Below are 23,649 nucleotides of genomic sequence, written 5' to 3' on the forward strand. Positions count from 1 at the left end.
CAGTGTGACCCTGCAGGGCTGGGGGAGCTGGGGACACCCCCAGGGTGACCCTGCAGGGCTGGGGGAGCTGGGGACACCTTCAGTGTGACCCTGCAGGGTTGGGGGAGCTGGGGACACCCCCCCGGCCTTGCCTGGCGTCCAGCAGAGCAGGAAAACCAGCTGGAAGCACAGCAAGGCTTTGCTGACGCTGCGGCCGCTCCTGCCCCCGAAGCCGCCGTCCCGGTCCAGGCTGAGCAGCGGCAGCGCCGCGCGGCCCCGGCAGCGGAGCCGCACCCGCCGGTACAGGAGCTGGGGGCGGGCGGGGGTCAGCGCGGCGCTGGGGACCCCCGTGCCTCCCCCAGGGCCGGGACCTCACCGAGCAGCAGCCGAGCACCAGCAGCAGGTAGAGCAGGAAGATGATTTTCTCCTCCAGCCCCGCGTTCTTGCCCCCGCCGGTCTGGGAGGCAGCAGGAATGAGCGGGGCCGGGCCCCGGAGCCCCCCGGAGCCCCCCGGCCCCGCAGGGAGAGCGGGTGGGGGGCAGCGAGGGAGGGGCAGCGCCCACCTGGGAGCAGATGTCCCGGTTCGGGTGGATCAGGAGGAGGCAGCTGCAGGGACAGAGCGGTGCTGGAGGTCCCAAAGCCTCGCCCGGTGTCCCGGGGGCTGCCCCGGGCAGGGCGGGGGGCGAAGGGCCCTACCTGGAGCAGTAAAGGCTGAAGGTGTCGTTGGAGCCGGCCCAGGGCGCCACGGGCGCGATGTCGGCGGCGGAGGCGCCGCGGGCGAGCAGCTGCACCAGGAGCGTCAGCGCGGGCACCAGCCTGGGCAAGGGCCGAGGGACGGGTGAGAGCCCCGGGCCAGCCCGGCACGGCCCGGGCGCTCCGGGGCTGGCAGCGGGCACCTACCAGGCCAGCGCGTAGGGAATCCCCTGCCAGGCGCTCTCCAGGCAGCGGCTCCGCTCCTGCGGGGAACCGCCGTGAGCCGGGGCTGAGGGGCGGCCGCAGCCGAGGGTCCGCCCCGCCCGGACCGGGGGAACCCCGAATTCCCGGGCAAAGGGGCTGCCCTGGACCGCCCCGCTCCGCCAGGACCTGCGGAACCCCGAACTCCCGGGCAAAGGGGCTGCCCTGGACCGCCCCGCTGCTCCCTTGCCCTGACAGCGCCGCGTGTGCCCAGGGCGATTCCCGGCTGTGCCCGGGCCGGGCTCGGACCTGCAGCGCTGCCGGGGGCCGGGCTCGCCCCCCGAGGACGGTGCGGTGCGACTCGTACGCGTAAACAACGACCATGAGGAACGAGACGGCGTAGGAGGTCTGGCAGAGAGAGGCGAGGGAAAGGGACCGGGGATCGTGCTGTGTCCAGCGCCGCCAGGGCTCCTTGCACCCTCCCTCTGCCCCCGACACCGCCATTGCCCCCGGCCGATCCCTCCTCGTGCTCCACACCCCGGCCCCGGCAGACCTGTCCCGGTGCCCACCCCGAGGAACGGACCCCAGGACAGTGTCCCCAGGACACGCCAGCCTCAGCTGTCCCCAGCAGCGTCCCCTTACCGTGGTCAGCATCCGCCCGTAGGGGCAGGCGGCGTAGGCGGGCACGGAGAGCGGGGCCGGCAGCAGCGGGATGGTTCCCGTGCCCAGCAGCGCGGTGGCACCCAGGAAATCTGCCAGGGCCAGGAGGAACAGGGGGCGCAGCTGGGGACAGGGCACCGCGTTAGCTCTGCCGGCAGCGGCCGCGTTCCCCGGCAGCTCCCGCGGCCCTTCCCGGGCTGGGCCCGGCGGCTCCTGGGGCCGGGGCGGGTGTGGGGCGTCCTGCACCTCCTGTCCCCTGCCCGGGGCTTTAAACCCGGGGTTGGCTCGGCTTTGACTCGGGCTTAGCTGGGGCCAGACCCAGCCCTGTGTCCCTGGGAGCCGATGACACTCACCTGGATGTGGCAGCAGTGACACCGCTACAAGCCGATGGCACTCACCTGGATGTGGAGCAGTGACACCGCCACAAGCCGGTGGCACTCACCTGGATGCGGCAGCAGTGAAATTGCCACAAGCTGGTGGCACTCACCTGGATGTGGCAGCAGTGACATCACCACAAGCTGGTGACACTCACCTGGATGTGGCAGCAGCGCCCCTGCCAGGACGTGACAGCGAGGACGGATCCGCTGCCCAGGAGGCTGCAGGGGACGGGGCGGGTGATGAATGTGCCGCCGAGCCGCTGCCAGCGCCAGGTGCCAGCCCCGGGCGAGGCACAGGGACAGGGACAGGACAGGACGCACCTGAGCAGCGCGGCCGGGAGGGTGACGCCCGCCAGCACCAGGACCTGCGGGAGGCGCGGAGGGAGCGCGGGCTCGGCCGGCCGGGAGCGGGGCCACCCCGAGCCCGCACGGGGGTGCGACGTGGGACCCTGGGCACGGCCGGACTCTGTCCCTCGGCCACCCCTGGCCGAAGTCGTGCCCAGGAACCGCAGCAAAGGCGTTTCGGGGGCAGCGGAGGGGCAGGGCCGGTTCCACAGCAGCCCCTCTGCGGTGGCTGCACATGGAGGGGTTTCCCTGCTTCTTCTCCCGAGTTTTCCCGCTGGGATCGCCTCCCAGGTTTCCCTCACCCGGGGCTGGGGAGCGCCGAGAAGCCGCGTCCCGCCCGCGGAGGAACCGGAGCGGCTCCCGACGGCGCCTCTGGAACCGGAGCGGCCGCCGGAGCCGGGCGGATCCCGGGCCCGGGAGAGCGCCGGGCAGAGCGGGGCAGGAGCCAGGGAAGAGCCGCTGCGGCCCCAGCGAAAGCCCGGCCCGGCTGTCACCCTGCCCCGCTGGTGTCCCCAAAGCGCTGGCCCAACCCCTCGGGCAGGCTTTGCTGGAATGGGAACGCAGCGCTCAGCTGAGCCTCTCCCGGAGCGCCCCGCACGCCTTTACCTGGATATCCGAGAGAGCCGCGGGCTGTTCCTGCGCTCTGGCCATGGCCGGAGCCCGGAGCCTCCCGGCCGCAGCCCGGGATGGATGGAAAGGGAGCTGGAAGCGGCTCCCGCTGCTGCCCGGGCTCGCCCCACGCCCAGCTGTGGGACACGGCCGCGGTGCAGCCGGAGGAACCTGCCCGGCCGGGGCGGCAGGAGCTTCCCAGAGGAGCAGGAGCTTCCCAGAGGAGCAGCGGCGCCGTGCCAGCCCCGGGAGCGGGGAGGGATCAGCCCCAGGCACGGGAGAGCCCAAATGAGCGCTCGGATGCCCCCGGGCACAGCGGCAATGAGGAGGCAGAGCCGGGAGAGCAGCCGGGAGCTCCTTGTGCTGCTGGGGAGAGCCCAGAGAGGCCCCGGAGCTGCTCCAGGGCTGGAGCCCCTCAGTTCCCAGGGAGCCAGGCTGGGAGAGCTGGGGGTGCTCACCTGGAGAGGAGAAGGATCCAGGGAGAGCTCAGAGCCCCTGGCAGGGCCTGCAGGGGCTCAAGGAGAGCTGCAGAGGGACTGGGGCCAAGGCCTGCAGGGACAGCACCCAGGGAATGGCTCCCACTGCCAGAGGGCAGGCATGGATGGCATCTTGGCAATGAGGAATTCCTGGCTGGGCTGGGATTGCCAGAGCAGCTGGGGCTGCCCCTGCATCCCTGGCAGTGCCCAAGGCCAGGCTGGACACTGGGGCTGGAGCACCTGGGACAGTGGGAGGTGTCCCTGCCATGGCAGGGGTGGCACTGGAGGGGCTTTGGGGTCCCTTCCCACCCAAACCATGCCAGGATTCTCAGTGCCAGACTCCTCTGCATCCCCTCAGCTGCCACAGCCCGACCGCAGGTGCAGGAATGAACCATCCCCATTCTCACACTCCCAGGAAATCACGGGATTTAATGATTTTGTGATAATTTTAAACCCAAGGATGTTCAACATCCACAAAAAACCCCAAGCAATGCCCATCCCATAGCCAGGGGCCACCAGAGTCCCCTCAAAGAGGAATTTTACCTTTATTTCAGGGATATTGGCTGAAGGGAGAGAGGGAAGAGGGAGGGAGGGTCTGAGGGAAGGAGGGAGCAGGAGGGAGAGGGGCTGGAGGGGAGCAGAGGGAGGATTGGCACTGGGAGCTGCAGGAGGGTGACAGTGACACGGAGCTGGGCACTCCTGGAGATGCTTCCCCACAGCAGCTTCCTCATCTTCCTCTGCCAGGGACAGACAGAGGGCACTGGGATGGATCTGGGTCCTCCCAGCTGGATCCTGCCTTGTCCCTGCTCTCCCTGCTGGATCCCACCCCCCCCGACACACGCTCCCCCCACCCCCTGGACCCACACTCCCTCTCTCCTGGCCACACCCCTCTGGCCCACACTCCCCTCCCTGCCCCCCCTCTGGCCCCATTCCCTCTCTCCCTGCTGGATCCCACTATCCCTGCTCCCTGCTGGATCCCACACTGATTCCCTGCTCTCCCAGCTGGATCCCACACTGATTCTCTGCTCTCCCTGCTGGATCCCACACTGATTCCCTGCTCCCTGCTGGATCCCACACTGATTCCCTGCTCTCCCTGCTGGATCCCACACTGATCCCTGCTCCCAGCTGGATCCCACACTGATTCCCCTGCTGGATCCCACACTGATTCTCTGCTCTCCCTGCTGGATCCCACACTGATTCTCCTCTCCCTGCTGGATCCCACACTGATTCCCTGCTCCCTGCTGGATCCCACACTGATTCCCTGCTCCCAGCTGGATCCCACACTGATTCCCTGCTCCCCTGCTGGATCCCACACTGATTCCCTGCTCTCCCTGCTGGATCCCACACTGATTCCCTGCTGGATCCCACACTGATTCCCTGCTCCCTGCTGGATCCCACACTGATTCCCTGCTCCCTGCTGGGAGCCCTGCTGGGCTCTCCCCTGCTGAGCAAGCACTTTGATCCTTGAGGAGCGTTTCAGACATTCCTGGGACAAACTCTCCCACCAGGGCAGCACCTGGATCCCGCTGTTCCTGGTGGGAACATCCCTGGATGGAGGGAATATCCCCCAGCTGTGGCCCCCTCCCAGCAGGGACAGGCTCTGCCCGGGGCACGTTTTCCCTGAGGATTTTTTGGAGGAGAAATTGGCACCAAGGGCTGCACTGGCCAGAGTGGAATCCAGGGAGTTTGGCTGCTGACAGGGCCAGGACAGCCAAGGAGCAAAGGAGGGAAGTTCCATGTCCCTGTCATTGTCCCTGGCCGTGCCAGGAGTGGCTGATCCTTCCCAAGGCTCTCTGGGCACTGCAGCACCAGGAGCTGCTCCCAAACCTGCTCTTGACTGGGCTCCAGGACCCCTGCGGGTGTTAATCCAGACCTATCCCTGTCTCTGGGCCTAGCTTTAGCAGCCAGGATTTAATTCCAAACGTGGGGCAGGAAAACAACACCCTCAGGATGGGAATCATCCACAGGGAGATCCTTTCTCCTTCCTAGAATCCCTGGTTGCCCAGAGAGGATCCCTGGGAAGGAAAGAGAGCCTGAGCCCCTGGATGAGCCTGGAGCTGCATCCACTGGTTAAATTAGGCTCTGGAAAAGAACCTTATGGGGAAATGCCCAAGATTTCCTGCACTGAGCCCCATCTTCCTGAGCTTTCCATGGCCTGGTGCTATTTTAGCTCCACCTAAAGTGCTTCCCACTTTCCTTTTCATCTCCTGAGTCACCAGCCTGGCTGGAGCTTGAAGATCCAAGTGAATTCCACCCGATGCCACGTCTGACAGGTAGGGATTGCTTTTAAACCACCTTTAAAAAACCTCGGCATCTTCAATTCCATGGTTTCCAAATCAAGTCTCAACTCGAAGCAAATTCCCACCACAGAGGCTTTGGGGCTGGAAAAGTTGGCACAACCTCACTGCAAATTAGTGCTAAAAACCCCAACTGGAGCCCAAATCCTACAGAGATGTGGGCGTGGCTGGGACGAGGTTTTGGTCAATCCTCGGGAGGAGCTCTTACGGAAAAGGGAACAAAACCCAGCCCTCATCTCTTCCCGTGGGGCCACCAGGAGCCGTGGGCCGAGCTCTTGGCGATGCTCAGCTTCTCCTCGGGGCTGAAGTGCAGGATGGCCAGGATGGCCGTGAGCGTCTGCTGCCGGCCCCGCGCGTCCGGCAGCGTCAGGAACCGGTACACCACGTTCTTCAGGTACTCCAGGTTGGCTCCTTCCCTGCTCTTATCCCGGCAGTTCTTCTGGATCTCGTCCCGCAGCGCCGCCACCTCCTCGCGGTGCCGGTCCTCCTCGGCCAGGGCCCTGCCCTGCAGCTGGTGCAGCTGCACCTCCAGCCGGTGCCGGTGCTTGCGCAGCGCCGCGATCTCCACCTCCTTGCGCGCCAGCTGCTCCGCGTACAGGAAGAAGGTGGGCTCGGAGCCGGAGCCCAGCTGCAGCTCCTGCGGCAGGATCTCCGAGGAGTCCTGGCTGGGAGCGTCCCCGGGGCCGGGCCCGCCGTCCCGGCAGCCCTTGGGGCCGTGGGGCAGCGCGAGGGCGCGGAGCTGCTCCAGCTCCCGGTCCTTCTCGGCCAGCACGGCCAGCGCCCGGTCCCGCTGCTTGTGCATCTCCTCCTCCAGGCGCAGCGCCCGCTCCCGGAACTGCAGCTGGCACCGCTCCAGCTCCTGCCGGTGCAGCTGCTGCAGCTGGGACAGCTCCTGCTTCCTGGCCTCCAGCTCCTGCCGGTGCCGCTTCTCCGTGTCGTCCGCGGCCAGCTGCAGCAGCACGTGCTTCTCCTGGAGCTCCGCCAGCTGCTCCCGCGCCTCCTCCAGCTCCTTGGCCAGGCCCACGTCCTTGCTGGCCTTGCTCTTGAGCACCTGCTGCGCCCTCACCTTGTAGCGCTCGAACTCCTCCTTGAGCTGCCTCAGCTCCTGCTGGCAGTGCCCGCCCGGGGCCTTGTCCCCGTTCCCGTCCCCGCCGCCCGGGGCCGGCTCCGGCTCCTGCGGCTCCTCCGCCTCCGCGCCCTTCCCGGCTGCCGCCTGCAGGAGCTTCCGCAGCTTCTCCATCTTCTCCTTGAGCACGCTCACGTCCAGGGTGGCCTCCTCCACGGCCACCTCGCCCAGGGAGCGGCTGGAGGCGGCGATGGCCAAGGTCTTGTTCTCCAGGTCCAGCTGCACGATGCGGTCCTTGAGCCTCTGGATGGTGCCCTGGTCCCTCTGCTTGGCCTTCTCGTAGGTGCCCAGCAGCTCGGACACCTGGGACACCTGGGCCTCCAGCTCGGCCACGCGCTGCTCCTCCCGCTGCGAGCGCTGCCGGAGCTGCTCCTCGGCCTGGGCTGTCTGTGCGAGGACATGGCAGGGTTAGGGCAGCATGGGGTCACACGGGGACACACCTGGGGTCACACAGGGACACACCTGGGGTCACACGGGGTCCCTGCTCTGCTCCAAACCAACAAGGGGCCCTTCCCACCCCAGGAACCCTGCCTGAGAGACCTCCCTGTTCTGGCTTTTTAGGTATTTGTGTGTTTGGAATCCTGGAATGGGTTGTGTGGGAAGGGACCCCAAAGCCCCTCCAGGGCTGCCATGGCAGGGACACTTCCCACTGTCCCAGGTGCTCCAGCCCCAGTGTCCAGCCTGGCCTTGGGCACTGCCAGGGATGCAGGGGCAGCCCCAGCTGCTCTGGGCACCCTGTCCATTTATTTCAAATCTCCCAGAATCTGAGTGATTGGGAAGGGGAATTTGTCTGACTCCAGCCCCACTCCCTGGATACATCCCACAGAGAGCTGTTCCCCAGTTTGTCATCCCATCAGCCCAAGCCAGGATTCTTTGGACTCTCAGAGACTGGGAGAGGGAATTTGGCTCCTCTAGCCCCAGTCCCTGGGCACCAGCCTCATTCCCAGCCAGCAATCACCTTCTTCATCTCCTGCACCAGCTGCAGCTGGAAGTGGTTCTTGAGGCCGGCCATCTCCTCCTGCAGCTCCTGGATGCGCGGGTCGGCCCTGCCGCTCTCCTCGCGCACGCCCTGCAGCTCCCTGCGCAGCTCCTCCAGCTCCTGGCTCAGCTGCCGCGCCTGCTGCTCGTGGCCCTGGGCTCGCTCTGCGGCGCTGGCGCTGCTGGCCAGCGCCTCCCGGGCCTGCTGCAGCTCCTGCTCGGCGGCACGGCGCGTCCCGCTCGGCGGCGCAGCAGCTCCTGCAGCTTCGCGCAGCATCAGCCCGTGGTCGCCCTGCTCGCGCTCCCGCTTCGCGCTGCTGCTCCAGGAGGCGGCCGCGGGTCTGGCCCAGCTGCTCCTGCAGCTCCCGCAGCCGCTCGGCCTCGGCCGCGCCCGCCCGCCGCCTCCTCCAGCTCCTGCTTCATCTGCCGCCGCTCCGCCTGGTAACGAGGCCTCCATGCGCGACTTCTCCTGCGTCACCGTGGCCAGCGCGCCCGTCAGCGTGGCCAGCTGCGCCTTCAGCTGCTGCAGCGCCGCCGGGCTCGCCCGGCGCACAGCTCCCGCCCTCGGCGCCGCTCGCTCCCTCGGCTCTCGGGGAGGGGGCGGCCGCGGCCTTGTCCTCCTCGTCCCCCCTGGGCAGGCTGGCCGCGGTGTCCGTGCTGGCGGCCGTCCCCGCGCTGTCCTCGCTGTGCTCCGAGCTCCGGTCGTCCGGGGAGTCCCCGGCTGCCGGCGGGGGCACGGCCAGCTCCCCGTCGTGGGACACGGAGAGCGCCTTCAGGCTGGCTTCCAGCGCCTCCTTCTCCTTCAGCAGGCTCTTGTAGGCGTGCACGACGTCCTTGAGGCGCGCCTGGAAGCGCAGGAGCTGCTGCTTCTGCGTCTCGATGGTCTCCAGCAGCTCCTTCCTGCTGGGGCCGCCCCCGAAGTTCATCCCGAACTTCTCCATGGCGGGGCAACCTGGGGGGAGCAGGGCAAGGAGAAAGGGCACCTTTGGGATGGGCAGGAGCACCCCCCTAGGCCCACCAGGACATCAAAAGGGGCAGCAAAGATCACAAACACCACCCTGACCATGCCCTGCCCAGGACCCCCATCCTGACCTGCCCAGGACCCCCATCCTGACCTGCCCAGGAGCACCATCCTGACTCTGCCAGGACAGCACCCGGACCCCCAGGACACCGCTCTGAACTCCCCTCCCGGATCCCCTCCTGACCCCTCCCGGGACCCCCATGCTGAGCCCTCAGACACCACGCTAACCCCCCAGACACCTCCCGGACCCTCCATTGTCACCTCCTCAGGACCACCCTGACTCCCAACGTGACCCCTCAGGACCCCCAGCCTCCATCCTTGACCCCGAGGGCCACCGTGACCCCCCGGACACCACCCGGGCCCCGCACCGTCAGCCCCTGGGCACCATCCCGACTCCCACCCTGACCCCTCCGGCCGCCCCGCAATCCCGGGCCCCGCCATCCTCACCCCTCGGACCGCCCGAGCCCCCGGTTCCCCCTCACCTCCGGCCGGTTCCGCCGCGCCGCCACTTCCGCCGGAAGCCGCTGGAGGGGCGGGGCAAAGGGAGGGGTTACAGGAGGGGCGGAGCCACGCCCCAAATAAAGCGATCTGTGGGCGTGGCTGCGACGCGGGGCGGGGCCGTGCGCGCGCTCAGATGTGGGCGTGGCTTATGTCCATGAGGGGCGTGGTCTCCGCGCTCGCCGCGGAGCGCGGCGGTGGGCGTGGCCCGTTGGAGTGGGGGGCGTGGCCTGTGCGACGAGGAACGGCTGTGTTCCCGAATGGGCGTGGTCGATATGTGAGCGTGGTCTGTGACTGGGGCGTGGCCTTCGGCCCGGCGCCGCACGGCGGTGACAGCTGGGCGGTCCCGTGTCCCTCCGTGTGTCCCCTGGAGTCCCCCGTGTCCCTCGTGTCCCCCTGTGTTCTTCCCGTGTCCCCCCGTGTCCCACCGTGTCCCCCCTTGTCCCCTTCTGTCCTCCCCTGGCCCCCTCTTGTGCCCTCGTGTCCCCCTGTGTTCTTCCCGTGTCCCATCCCGCACCTCATGTGTCCTCGTGTCCCCTCATGTCCTCCCCATGTTCCCTCACGTCCCCCGTGTCCCTCCGTTGTTTCCCCCATGTCCGTCCATGTCCCCTCCGTGTTCCCAGTGTTCTCCCGTGTCCCCGTGTGTCCTGCTGTCTCCCCGTTTCTCCCCCATCCCCTCGTGCCCACCCCGGCCCCGTGTCCCCCGTGTCCCCCGTGTCCCCTCCGTGTGGCCCCCGTGTGGCCCCGAGGGGGTCTCAGTGCCAGCCTGCAGGGGAGTTGTGGCGGGCGGGGCGGGGAGGTGACACCGAGCAGTGTCCCCGCTGCGGACAGCGGAGCGGGACGAGCAGTGTCGCGCCCCTCCCGTGCTGTCCCCACGCTGGTCGCTGTCCCCCCTGCAGCCCTCTCCAAGGGGATGTCCCCCTGGGGCGGGCCTGGAGGAGCATCCCGGTGCTCCGAACCCCCGGATAGCGATGGGGAGGAGCTGGAGAACCCTCGGTGTGTCCGAGTGCCCCCTCAGCCGGGCCCTGTCCCCGCTGTCCCCTGCGGGAGGGACCGGGGCTGCTCCTGGCGTGGCCGGAATGCCCCGGAGCCGCCGGGATGAATAAAACTCGAACCGCGCTGGTTCAGCGTCCGTGAGTCCGGCCCTGCCCTGCCCCTGGCCAGGGGCTGCTGCCAGCAATGTTCCGGCCCCCACAGGGACCCCAGGGCAAAAGTTTGTCACCTGTTTGTGCATTCTGAGCCGACAAAGAAACAAATGTTCATTGGCTCTAAATTACACAAAAATCTCTTTCATTAATTAGCATCCTGTCTTCTACTAGGTACTGAATGCTTCCTTGTGCAGGGACACCTCCCACCATCCCAGGCTGCTCCAGCCCCAGTGTCCAGCCTGGCCCTGGGCACTGCCAGGGATGCAGGGGCAGCCCCAGCTGCTCTGGCAATCCCAGCCCAGCCAGGAATTCCTCATTGCCAAGATGCCATCCATGCCTGCCCTCTGGCAGTGGGAGCCATTCCCTGGGTGCTGTCCCTGCAGGCCTTGGCCCCAGTCCCTCTGCAGCTCTCCTGGAGCCCCTGCAGGCCCTGCCAGGGGCTCTGAGCTCTCCCTGGATCCTTCTCCTCTCCAGGTGAGCACCCCCAGCTCTCCCAGCCTGGCTCCCTGGGAACTGAGGGGCTCCAGCCCTGGAGCAGCTCCGGGGCCTCTCTGGGCTCTGCAGCAGCTCCAGGTGCTGCTGCTGTGTCCCCAGGGCTGGGGCAGCTCTGCAGGTGGGGTCTCACCTGAGGGGGCACGGGGCAGGATCTTCCTGCCCTGCTCCCCAGGGCTGGGGGGTTCTGGGCTGGGTCAGGTCCAGCTCTCACCCCCAGCACGCCCAAATCCTTCTCTCAGGGCTGCTGCAGCTGCTCATGCCCAGCCCAGTGCCAGCAGGGTCTGACCACTCTCACCCTGTGTTGGTGCTCTGGGGCGCTGTCCCCAGACCATTCTTCCACGTCTCTGTGACCCCGAGCTGCCCCTCCCCGCCATGCCCCGCACATGGAACCGGCCCCTCTGTGACATCACCCCGGCCTGGTGGCACCCTGGGCACTGCCAGGGCCCTGGGTGTCACCAGAGGTGACAGCTCTGCTCTCTCTGCCACCTGTGCTGGCACCGATGGCTTTGCTGGGGCTGCTCGTCCTGCTGGCCCTGGCCGGGCCCGTGGGGGCACCTGGGACACCTGCAGGTCAGTGGCCCCGGGGGGCTCGGGGACACTCGGGGCTTGCCTGGCACAGCCTGGGCACAGAGGAGCCCCTGGGGGTCCCTGTCCCTGCTGTCCCCGAGCAGGGCAGTGATGGCTTTGTGCTTCCAGGGGCACCTGTGGGCTCCGGCCCTTGGATTCCGACCGCAGCTCTGCTGCTGGTACGTCCCGTGTGGGTGTCACCAGTGTCCAGCCCGGGGCCTGGCCCGGCATCGTCAGCATCCAGGCCACCTGGGAGACGAAAACGCACGTGGCACATGTGCACGGGTGTCCTCCTCAGCTCCCAGTGGGTGCTCACGGTCGCACACTGCTTCGCCAGGGCGGGTAAGAGACAGCAGGGACAGAGATGTCCCCAGAGCGGGCAGGCGCCCAGCCCCCAGCACCACGGGCCACTTCCCTGTCCACCTGGTATGGGTCCCACAGGATGGAACGTCTGGGGTCTTTGCTCAAAATAAACATCATGCAATAAAAAACATTTTACTTGGAAAGGCTCTAGCGAGGTGAAGGAAAAAGAAATTTTAGACTCTGTACAGCTCCAACGGACCACACGGCTCAGTGTGCTTTAAACCCGGGACAGGGAAGATAGGTGTAAAACAGGTGAAGGGAGTCTCAGGGGACAATGACACCTAGCAGAACCCCGGGCTGAGAAGCATCTTTTGAACTTTAGCAATCACTGCCCCTGCTAATGTCAAGCTTACAGCACTTAGCAGGAGGCAAGGGGGAGAAAGGTATGCACACTGAAAACGATGGCTAAAACAGGGAATTGCATCGCGCTGCAACGCCTGGGCAAGCAGAAGGCCGGGAAATGCTGGGCTGCTGCAGCCCGTGGCTCTGCTCCCTGTCACCCCTCTGTCCATCTGCTCCCCAGGGGCATCTCCATGTGGGATGTGGTGATTGGGGCCATAGATCTGAGACAGCCAGGCCCTGAGGCTGTGGTGAGACGCATCCAGAGGCTTCTGGTGCACCAGCACTACGTGGCTGCCACGGCCAGGAACGACATTGCCCTGGTGGAGCTGGAGCAGCCCGTGGAGTGCAGCGACTACATCCAGCTGGGCTGTGTGCCCGACGCCTCGCTCAGGGTCTCGGAGCTGAAATCCTGCTACATCGCCGGCTGGAACTTTGCCAGAGGTGAGTTCCCCAACAGGATGTGTGCTCTGAGGGTGAGCTGGGCACCTGGGGCCACGGGCTGGGCACCCGGGGACATGGGCTGGGCACAGACAGGGACACGGGCTGGGCACCTGGGGAGATGGGCTGGGCACAGACAGGGACACGGGCTGGGCACAGACAGGGACATGGACTGGGCACCTGGGGACACGGGCTGGGCACAGAGAGGGACACGGGCTGGGCACCTGGGGAGATGGGCTGGGCACAGACAGGGACACGGGCTGGGCACAGACAGGGACACGGACTGGGCACCTGGGGAGATGGGCTGGGCACAGACAGGGACACGGGCTGGGCACAGACAGGGACACGGGCTGGGCACAGACAGGGACACGGACTGGGCACCCGGGGACATGGGCTGGGCACAGACAGGGACACGGGCTGGGCACAGACAGGGACACGGAGTGGGCACCCTGGGGCCACGGGCTGGGCACAGACAGGGACACGGGCTGGGCACCCTGGGGACACGGGCTGGGCACAGAGAGGGACATGGGCTGGGCACCTGGGGACATGGGCTGGGCACCCTGGGGACATGGGCTGGGCACAGAGAGGGACACGGGCTGGGCACAGAGAGGGACACGGGCTGGGCACAGAGAGGGTCCGGCCACAGGATGCCAGTGGGGCCAGGCTCGGAGCAGCCCAGGCTGGGGGAAGGAGTCCCTGCCAAGACAGGGCGTGGAACGGGATGAGCTGTAAGGTCCCTGCTCACCCAAACAATTCCTGCTGGCCCTGTGAAACCTCGGGGAGATGGGTCTGGCCCCTTCCCCAGGCCAACAGCAGGGACACAGCTGGACAACGTCACTCTGTGGGGAAGGGGCAGGGACACAGCTGGACATCGCTCTGTGGGGAAGGGGCAGGGACACAGCTGGACAATGTCGCTCTGTGGGGAAGGGGCAGGGACACAGCTGGACAACATTACCTGTGGGGAAGGGGCAGGGACACAGCTGGACATCGCTCTGTGGGGAAGGGGCAGGGAAACAGCTGGACAACATCGCTCTGTGGGGAAGGGGCAGGGACACAGCTGGACAACATCGCTCTGTGGGGAAGGGGCAGGGAAACAGCTGGACAACATTGAGTCATGGGGAAGGGGCAGGGACACAGCTGGACATTGCTCTGTGGGGAAGGGGCAGGGACACAGCTGGACAACATTGAGTCATGGGGAAGGGGCAGGGACACAGCTGGACATTGCTCTGTGGGGAAGGGGCAGGGACACAGCTGGACACGCTCTGTGGGAAGGGGGATGGACATCGCTCTGTGGAGAAGGGGCAGAGCCAGGCCTGGGAAGGGAGTTCACCCCAGGCTGGGGAGGGGATGGGTACCGAGCTGCTGGGGCTCATTCCCCTCTGTGCCCACAGCTCAGGGACCAAACATGGTGCTGCAGGAGGCAAAGGTCCACCTCATGGACACAGAGCTCTGCAACAGCAGCCGGTGGTACGCGGGGGCTGTTCATGCTGACAACCTGTGTGCTGGGTACCCGCAGGGCGGCATTGACACCTGCCAGGTAGGAGCCCCCCCCCACACAGCCAAGCTTGTCCCATGTCCACCCCTCCCCACCCGCAGGTCCATGTCCTATGTCCCCTTGTCCCCAAGGCCTGTTCCTGCCCACAACGCCCATCCAGTGACCCCAGCAGACCCAAAGTGCAGATGTGACCCTGGAACATCTGTCCTCTGCACATCTGGGACCCGTGTGCAGGGATGGGAGAGCCCCCGACCTGTACTGGGAATGTGCTGGGAATGCGGACCTGGCAGGGACTGGGAGAAAGGAGCCAGCCCTGGGATTGGGAGAGAGGAGCCGGCCCCGGGATTGGGAGAGAGGAGCCGGCCCCGGGGTGGCAGCAGCCCCCCACAGTCCCTGAACCATCTCTCCTGGCACAGGGGGACAGCGGGGGTCCCCTCGTCTGCAAGGACAATGAAGCTGACTACTACTGGCTGGTGGGATTGAACAGCTGGGGAAGAGGCTGTGACAGAGCCAGGCACCCCGGAATCTACACCTCCACTCAGCACTTCTACAACTGGATCCTGATCCAGACGAGCCTGAGCCCTGCAGACATCAGTGGTACAGCACCGGAGCCAAAGTGCGCCCCGACTCCTAAGGCAGAGGTCACCATGGCTTCTGAGGAGACCCCGACGCCAGAACAAGAGGCACAAACAGAGCCAACACCAGTGCCAGAGCCCACGCCAGAGCTGGTGGTGCCAGGGCCAGAGCTGGTAACAGACCCGACACCAGGGCCAGAGCTGGTAACAGAGCTGACGCCAGAGCCCGAGCCAGTGCCACAGCCAACCCCAGAGCCAGAGCTGGTGACAGACCCGACACCAGTGCTGATGCCAGAGCCAACACCGGAGCCAACACCAGAGCCAACGACAGAGCCGACGACAATGCCGACGACAATGCCGACGACAGAGCCGACGACAGAGCCGACGACAATGCCGACGACAGTGCCGACGACAGAGCCGACGACAATGCCGACGACAGTGCCGTTGCCAGAGCCATCGCTAGTGCCAGAGGCGACACCAGAGCCAGAGGAGGAGCCAGAGGAGGAGCCAGAGCCAGAGGAGGAGCCAGAGTTGGTGCCCGAGCCGGAGCCAGAGCTGGTGCCAGAGCCGACACCAGAGCCAGCCATCCCCCCGGTGCCCGAGGAGCGGGAACCGGCACCGGATCCGGACAGGCTTCTGCTGATCTCGGTGCCGTACCAGAGCCTGGTGCAGTTCTGCAACCTGCTCAGGGATTTCCTGCAGTTCCTGAGGAGCCAGCTGGGCTGAGCGCAGCCGGAGCGGACGCGGTTCCGGCTGCAGAACGCGGCCCCGCCCGCTCCGCTCGGGCTCGGCCGCCGCCGCGGGGCCCGAGGCGGCCGCAGCCCCGGGGCCGCTCTGTCCCCCCGCCCGTCCCATGCCGCCCCCCGTGCCGCAGCCCCGTTCGTGTTGAAATAACGCTGTTCGTGCTCCCCAGCACCGCGGTCTCTGCGCCTTTCCGCTGCGGGCAGCACCGGGAGCCGGGAGGGAGAACGAGCGCGGCTGGCCCGGTTCGGGAGGAGACGCGGAGCCCTCGGGGCGGGGTGGGAAAAGCGCTTTAATAACGGGAACGGCAGCAGCCCGGAGCCCCGAGGGACGCGGAGCTGCGGGAGGTGCCCCCCGAGCTGCTGCGGCCACCCAGGGCTGTCCCCTCTGTCACCAGCTCCTGCCGGGACCCCCGGTGCCACCCCCGCGGTGCCCTCGGTCCCAGCTGGGGTCCCTAGACCCGGGACATCCCCTCTGCTCCAGCGGGATCGCGGCTCCAAAGAGCTGTCCTGGCTCTGGGGGAGGCGCTGGAGCGTGGGCACCCTCCCGGATCGAATCAGGGATCCTGAATTCCGCGGTCCAGCGGCGTCCGGAGGCGGTTTGGGACCTGCCGCGGGCTGGCCCGGCCGTGCTGGCCCGGCTGCCCCCGGAGCCCGCCCTGCACGGAGATCCTCGATCCCCGGCTCGGGGGGCGCCGGAGCCCCCATCCTGCCGGGACACAGCCCCATCCCTGCGGGGGCGGGCGGGGGGCTCAGCGGGGCTGCAGGCCCCAGGCTGGCAGCGGGGTGAGCCCGGGGGGCAGCAGGGCGAAGGGGGGGCTCTCCAGGGGCTGCCAGGGCGCTGGAGCGGGGCTGCCGCCGGGAGCCGGACCTGCGGGAGGGACACGGGGCTCAGGCATCGCCCCCGGCACGCCGGGCCCTGGGAGGGGACACCCAGGGGACCCCCAGAAGCCCGGCGTGGCCCAGGCCGGCCGCTCGTACCGCAGCAAGCGTCGTCCCAGGCGCAGGGCCCGGAGGCGCAGAGGTGCAGCGGGGCCGGGGGGCGCGGGTGGGGGGCGAGGCCGTGCAGGGGCTGCGCCGAGCCCGCGGGGGGGTCCGGGAGCGGCTGCGTGGGGATCGTACAGCGCCGTGTCACAGAGCTGCTCCGGCACCACGTCACCCGAGGGCACCGGCAGAGGGCCGGACGCCCCAGACAGGGCTCCCGACGGGACCGCGGGCTCCAGAGCGTGCCCGGGCTTGTTGCGGTGTCCCCAGCACCCCGGGAGCGGCCATGTCCTACCCGTGCGGCGGCTGCGGCGGCGGGACCGACAGCGGGCGGGATCCAGTCGCACCAGGAGCCTGCGTGGGCACGGGCGGGGACAATGTCCTGGCTCGGACAATGTCCTGGCTCGGACAATGTCCTGGCTCGGACAGTGTCCCGGCTCGGACAGTGTCCCGGACCGGACAATGTCCCGGCTCGGACAGTGTCCCGGCTCGGACAGTGTCCCGGCTCGGACAGTGTCCCGGACCGGACGGTGTGTGGCTCGGACAGTGTCCCGGCTCGGACAGTGTCCCGGACCGGACAATGTCCCGGCTCGGACAGTGTCCCGGCTCGGACAGTGTCCCGGCTCGGACAATGTCCCGGCTCAGACAATGTCCCGGCTCGGACAGTGTCCCGGACCGGACGGTGTGTGGCTCAGACAATGTCCCGGCTCGGACAGTGTCCCGGCTCGGACAGTGTCCCTGCTCGGACAGTGTCCCTGCTCGGACAATGTCCTGGCCCGGCTCCCCGGGGCGCACGGGGAGTGGCCGTGTCCCTTCCCCAGCTCCCAGCGGGGCTCTGGCTCAATCCCCGGGGTCCCAGCGCCAAATGTCAGCCGCGCTCCCTCGCAGGGGCGCCCCTGGGTCCCACGTCCCGTCCCCAGTGCCCGGGCTGTCACCTGCGCCGCCAGGCTCCAGCTGCCGCTTGCTCTCCCGTCGCCACTTGGCTCGGCGGTTCGAGAACCAGACCTGGGCAGAGGCGGGAGCTGAGGCTGCGGCCCCCGCCCGTCCCAGGGCCCTGGCACAGCTCTGAGCCCCGGGACACGGACCCGGCACGGCCCGGGAGCGAGCAGGGACACGGGAGGGACACGGGCACAGAAAGGAGCTCGATCCCACACATGGGCACGGGCGTGGGCAGAGGAATGCCCGTGTCCTGATCCCGGGCGTGCACGTGGGCACGGGCAGAGCAAAGGGTTTGATTCTGGGCATGGGAAGGATCCTGATCCCAGAAATAGACAGGGACAGGGACAGGGGGTCCATCCCGGGCATGGGCACGGTCCTGGGCAGAGGAAGCCTTTGATCCTGCGTCCTCCCCACCCCACGGGCCGGGAGCACACGCCAGGCTCCGGGCGTGTCCCGGGGCAGGGCACGGCACCCTCGGGGCTGCTCTCGTGTGCGCTCTGCCGTGCTGCGGGGATGGGCAGCGCTGCCCTGGCACGGGGGACTCGCTGCTGGCACTGCCTGCACACCCAGGGGCCGGCAGGGGGCTGGGGCTGGGCGGGAAGGGGCTGCCCTGCACCCAGGGAGGCTCGGCACGGGCACAGGGATGTGCGTCTGGAGCTGCTGGGAGGAGCGCGTGAGGGGTGTGTGCCAGCTGTGCCATGGACTGTGCCAGGGAGTGTGCCAGAGAATGTGCCATGGAGTGTGCCAGGGAGTGTGCCAGGGAGTGTGCCAGGGAGTGTGCCAGAGAATGTGCCAGGGAGTGTGCCAGGGAGTGTGCCAGGGAGTGTGCCAGGTGTGCCATGGACTGTGCCAGGGAGTGTGCCATGGAGTGTGCCATGGAGTGTGCCAGGGAGTGTGCCAGGTGTGCCAGGGAGTGTGCCAGGGAGTGTGCCAGGTGTGCCAGGGAGTGTACCAGGGAGTGTGCCATGGAGTGTGCCAGGGAGTGTGCCAGGTGTGCCATGGACTGTGCCAGGGAGTGTGCCATGGAGTGTGCCATGGAGTGTGCCAGGGAGTGTGCCATGGAGTGTGCCATGGAGTGTGCCAGGGACTGTGCCAGGTGTGCCAGGGAGTGTGCCAGGGAGTGTGCCATGGAGAGACCCCCGAGCCAGGACAAACCCAGCCCTGGGGAGTCCCTCCCGCCATCCGGAGCCCGTCCCCACCCCTGTCGCCAGCAGCGGTGACGCGCTTCGGGGATGTCCCCGAGGGCAGGAGGGCTCCCTGTCCCCCGCACTGGCAGCCCCGGTCCCGACGGCCCCTCCGGGCTGCTCCGGGCACCGGGACGTGGCCGCGCTCCCGCTCGGAGCGAGGGGGATCCCCCTTACCCTGATGGTGCTGTCGGGCAGCTGGGTGGCCGCGGCCAGGCTCTGGCGGGTGGCGGTGTCCGGGTACTGTCCCCTCCGGAACGCTGCCAGGGACATCGGGTGAGCGGCGGCGGGGCGGGGCAGCCACCCCGGCACCCGGGCGGGAGATGCCGGGACGTGACTGCAGCCAGACGGCGGGGCCAGCGGGCTGGGGTGCCCTGGGGTGCTCTGGGGCGGTTTGGGGTGCTCTGGGGTGGTTTGGGGTAGTCTGGGGCGCTTTGGGGTGGTTTGGGGCGCCCTGTGGCGGTTTGGGGTGCTCTGGGGCGGTTTGGGGTGCTCTGGGGCGGTTTGGGGTGGTTTGGGGCACTCTGGTGTGGTTTGGGGTGCTCTGGGGCGCTCTGGGGTGGTTTGAGGCCCCGCAGCGATGGCCGGACCGCCCACAGGGGCACGAGCCCGTCCCGAAAGCCGCATTGCCCCCCCAGAACAGCCCCGCTCCGTCCTGCTCGGGCAGCGCACCTTCCTCCAGAGCCTCCGCCTGCTGCCTGGAGAACACGGTCCGGTTCCTGCCCCCGCTCCTGTGCCCGGGGCAGCCCGGCGGGGGCTCCCGGCTGCCCGGGGCCGCGGGGGGCTGCGGGACGGGGGGGGCGGCCGGAGGGGACCCTGCGGGGACAGAGAGGCAGGGGCTGGGCCGGAGCCGATGCTGGGGCCGGAGCCCGTGCTGGGGCTCCCGGAGGGGCCGGGGAGCTCAGGAGGGCTCCGGGCTCTGGGGCAAGGCTCACCCCGCGGGTCCCGGGGCTCGGCCGCCAGCCGGAGGTCGCTGGGCAGGGTCCTGAGCACGCGGTTGATGGAGGAGACCTGGGCAGGGGAGAGGGATGTGCCGGGAGGGGACGGGACCCCCGGGGCTGCGGGGGGACGGGAATGGAGGCGAAGCTGTCTCTGGGATGCTCTCCGGAGCCAGGCGTTCACCGGCCCGGGGCCGAGCCCGTCTGCTCCCGGTTTGTGACCCCGGAATCCCGGGGACCGACAGAATCTAACGGGGGGCGATTGGCACGGCGGGGAACCGCCGGGGTGGGGCTGTCCTTGGGAAGCACAGCTCTCCCTGCCCCGCAGGGACACTTGTCACGGAGCCACCGCCGTGTCCCGCGGCCCGAGCAGGAGCCGGGCTCGGGGGTGGCGGTCGGGGCTCTGATTCCGCTGGGAGGGAGCGATCGGCCTTCCCCTCCCCGCCCGCTCCAGCTCCGCTTCTCACCAAGCACCGAGCCCTTCCCTGTGGATCCCTCCCATTCCCATGTCCTTCCCTGTGGAATCCCTCCCATTCCAGAGTCCTTCCCTCGGGCCCGAACCCTTCCCATCACTCCGAGCCCTTCCCGTGCACCATTCCCACTGCCCCGAGCCCTTCCCTGTGCACCATTCCCACTGCCCCGAGCCCTTCCCCGTGCACCATTCCCACTGCCCCGAGCCCTTCCCGTGCACCATTCCCACTGCCCCGAGCCCTTCCCTGCTCACCATTCCCACTGCCCCGAGCCCTTCCCTGTGCACCATTCCCACTGCCCCGAGCCCTTCCCTGCTCACCATTCCCACTGCCCCGAGCCCTTCCCTGTGCACCATTCCCACTGCCCCGAGCCCTTCCCTGTGCACCATTCCCACTGCCCCGAGCCCTTCCCTGCTCACCATTCCCCCTGCCCCGAGCCCTTCCCCGTGCACCATTCCCACTGCCCCGAGCCCTTCCCTGTGCACCATTCCCACTGCCCCGAGCCCTTCCCTGGCACCATTCCCCTGCCCCCCTTCCCTGCGCACCATTCCCACTGCCCCGAGCCCTTCCCTGTGCACCATTCCCACTGCCCCGAGCCCTTCCCTGCGCACCATTCCCACTGCCCCGAGCCCTTCCCCGCGCACCATTCCCACCTCCCGCCCCCGGCCGTGGGGCCGGACCCCCTGCCCGCCCGGCCCCGGGAATTCCCGCAGCCCCGGGGCTCTGGGCAGGACTCACGCTGGGGATGCCGCTGCCGGCGCAGATTCCCTCGGCGTGCAGCTGCCGGCGGATCTGCCAGGCGAAGAGCCCGGGCTGCTCCAGCTTCAGCCGCGCGATCCTGGCCACCACGGCGGGGGTGGCCATGCGGGGCTTGCTGCCGCCCACCGCCTTGGGCCCCACGGCCCCCGTCCGGTAGTAGCGGCCCAGGATTTTGCTGACGCAGCCGTTGGACACCTGCGGACGGAGCTTGAGCGCGGGGAGGATTTGGGAGGGGGCAGGAGACCCCCCCAGCCCCGGGCCGGGCGCACCTTGAGGCTGCGGGAGATGTCGGAGCTGCGGGCGCCGCTCGCCGCCAGCGCGATGATTCTCTGCCTCTTGCACGTGGGGAGGGGGCGGCCGTTCAGGAAGAGCCCCCCGAGCTGGTTCACCCCGCTGGGCCCTGGGGAGGGGGACAGGGCTGGGGGCAGCGGGGCCGCCGCTCCTGCCCTGCCGGCTGCCCAGGACGGCACCGGGGAGGGGGACAGAGCGGGGCAGCTGAGGGGGCTGCAGGGGCTGGGCAGGGGCAGCTGGGGCGTGGAGGGGCTGGGCAGGAGGAGCTGAGGGGGCTGCAGGGGCTGGGCAGGGGCAGCTGAGGGGGCTGCAGGGGCTGGGCAGGGGCGCGGGGCGCGGAGGGGCTGGGCAGAGGGCTGGGGGCTGCAGGGGCTGGGCAGGGGAGCTGAGGGGGCTGCAGGGGCTGGGCAGGGGGAGCTGGGGCTGGCAGGGACGCGGGGCTCGGTGCTGGGGGTGGGTGCGGGCTGGGAATGGGGGCGCCGGCCCCAGGAAGCAGCACAAACACCCCCTGGAAGAGCACGGGGAGAATTTGGGAAGGGCAGGGAGGTGACACGCTCGGGGGCTGGATGTCCCCGGGGCCGGGAGGGCCCTGCGGAGCCGCGGGGGAACGGGCGGCTGGGCGGGCGCGTTTGTGCCGGAGCAGGGAATGGTGCGCGGCGCATCCCCGAGTCCCGCCGCGTTCCTCACCTCGGTGCTGCATCGTGGGAAGGCTTCAGGGGGCTGTGGGTGCCTGGGAATTCCCCGTGGGACACGGGGGATGCTGCGGGGCCGGATAAATGAGCGCCGATGTCCGGGGCTCAGGCACGACCCTGCTGCGAGGAGGAGGGATGAGGGCAGGAATCTCGGAGCAGAGGATGGAAACACTTGAGGGCAACTTGGGAACTCCTTGTGCCCCAGGCACAGCGGATAAAGACCCGGAAAAGAGGTCACAGGGCTCTGGAGAGGCTCGGGAGACACCGGGAATGCTGCTGGTGCTGCCTGCACCGAGCAGCCCCCGGCACAGGATGGAGCCGCCGTGGCTGAGCCGCGTCCCAGCGCCTGCAGAGCTCCCCTGGACACCCCACGGGGCACAGGGGGGTCCCCGTGCCCAGCCCAGCCCAGCTGAGCGCCGGGATCCACAGGGAACGGAGGGATCCCCCACGCCCACCACCCTCCCAGCCAGGAATTCCTCATTGCCAAGATCCCATCCATGCCTGCCCTCTGGCAGTGGGAGCCATTCCCTGGGTGCTGTCCCTGCAGGCCTTGGCCCCAGTCCCTCTGCAGCTCTCCTGGAGCCCCTGCAGGCCCTGCCAGGGCTCTCAGCTCCCCCCAGAGCCATTCTGTCCCCACGCTGGACACCCCCAGCCCTCCCAGCCTGGCTCCATAGGATTTCCCGGCAGGATTCCCACAGGGACAGCGGTGCCAGTGCCTCTCCTGCCGGAGCAGCAGCGGAACCACAGAGGTGCCACCGAGCCTGGCAGCTGCTGCTCCCCCCACGGCCTTGCCAGAGCCCTCAGTCCACCCAGGTTTCACCTGGAACATCCCCAAACCCTCCCTGACGCCCCCAGTGCGGGGCTTTCCCTGCCACAGTCCCCACATCCCACCGTGCCTCTTCCCTGCACGGCCCGAGGGAGTTTGGCGACACCGATCCTCGAAATTCAGGAAAAGCCAAATAAACCCAACAGCAGGGACGAGCCCGCGGGTTTCCCGCAGGTGAGCGGCAAAGCCGAGGCGCATCCCGCCTGGCCCTGCCCGGAGAGGGCTGGATGGGCCCGGGGCGAGGCGCGGAGGCTGCTCCGGGAGGGAAGGAACGGGACACGAGTGCCCTCGGGGGCCGCGCAGCCCCCAGCGCTCCCTGCCTGGCCCGTGCTGTGCCCGCAGGTGACACGGGCATTTCTGTCCCCCAGGGACAGCCTGTGGGAGGCTGGGAGCGCTGGGAAAGCCGAGCTGCGGGTGTCCCTGGGATGGTGCCGAGGGGCCCCGGGCCGGGATGAGCTCTGTCCCTGGCCAAGGAGCCAGCGGGGAGCAGCGAGGCCGGGCCAGAGCCGGCACCTCCCGGGGACCCCGGCGCTTCTCCAGGTTAGAGCACGATCGCCACCAATTCCTGCAGCGATTGCTGCAGCCCTCACACGCAGGGAAGGACGCTCGGCAGAGCGGGGACGCCCGGAGCGGCACAAGGAGGTACCTGCGGAGCCTCGAGGGAGCTGGACCGGAGCGTCCCGGGAGCCGGGCGGGCGCTCAGTGCCGGCAGCGGGGCCGTGATGTCACCGCGGGAGGGAGAGGAGCGCGGGGAGGAAGGGGCGGCCCGACGTGACCGCGCCCAGGGCACGCCCGGCCCGGGGGGCTCCGTCGGGGCTCGGGGGCGCTCGGGGCCCCCCGGGCCGGGCTCGGAGCCGGGTGAGCGCCGGCGTTTCAGCACCTGCGGCCGGCGGACAGCACGGCCCCGCCGCGTGCCCGAGCATCCCCGGGGAGCCCCCGGCGGAGCCCCCCGAGGGGCTTCGCTCCCGCGTCTCTCCCGCAAAGCAAACAGGGACATATGGGATTCAATCATAAATCCACCTTCGCTTTTATTACATCGATCTAATTTATTTTGGGTGCTGAACAAATAGAAGGCGGCCCCCGGGGTGGCGGCTGGGCCCCGGCGGGGACTCCCCGGTGTGCTCCGGGCGAGCACCGGCACAG

At 68.6% G+C, this 23,649-nt stretch overlaps 2 protein-coding genes across 2 annotated transcripts; one reads left to right on the forward strand and one right to left on the reverse strand.

Moving 5' to 3' along the window:
- Positions 1-4,635: 4,635 nt before the first annotated feature.
- Positions 4,636-9,270, reverse strand: GCC1 (GRIP and coiled-coil domain containing 1). The gene is given in 7 exon segments (XM_030960172.1): positions 4,636-7,150; positions 7,722-8,048; positions 8,050-8,136; positions 8,138-8,185; positions 8,187-8,271; positions 8,273-8,693; positions 9,245-9,270. Coding segments are annotated over 6 exon segments (2,238 nt in total). The 5' UTR covers positions 8,683-8,693; positions 9,245-9,270; the 3' UTR covers positions 4,636-5,869.
- A 2,133-nt stretch (positions 9,271-11,403) lies between these two features.
- Positions 11,404-15,409, forward strand: LOC115910619 (acrosin-like). The gene is given in 7 exon segments (XM_030960875.1): positions 11,404-11,449; positions 11,452-11,473; positions 11,600-11,714; positions 11,716-11,809; positions 12,353-12,616; positions 14,005-14,150; positions 14,525-15,409. Coding segments are annotated over 7 exon segments (1,572 nt in total).
- Positions 15,410-23,649: the final 8,240 nt, after the last annotated feature.

The sequence above is a fragment of the Camarhynchus parvulus genome, chromosome 1A (genome assembly GCF_901933205.1).
Source record: "Camarhynchus parvulus chromosome 1A, STF_HiC, whole genome shotgun sequence".
NCBI classification, from domain to species: domain Eukaryota; kingdom Metazoa; phylum Chordata; class Aves; order Passeriformes; family Thraupidae; genus Camarhynchus; species Camarhynchus parvulus.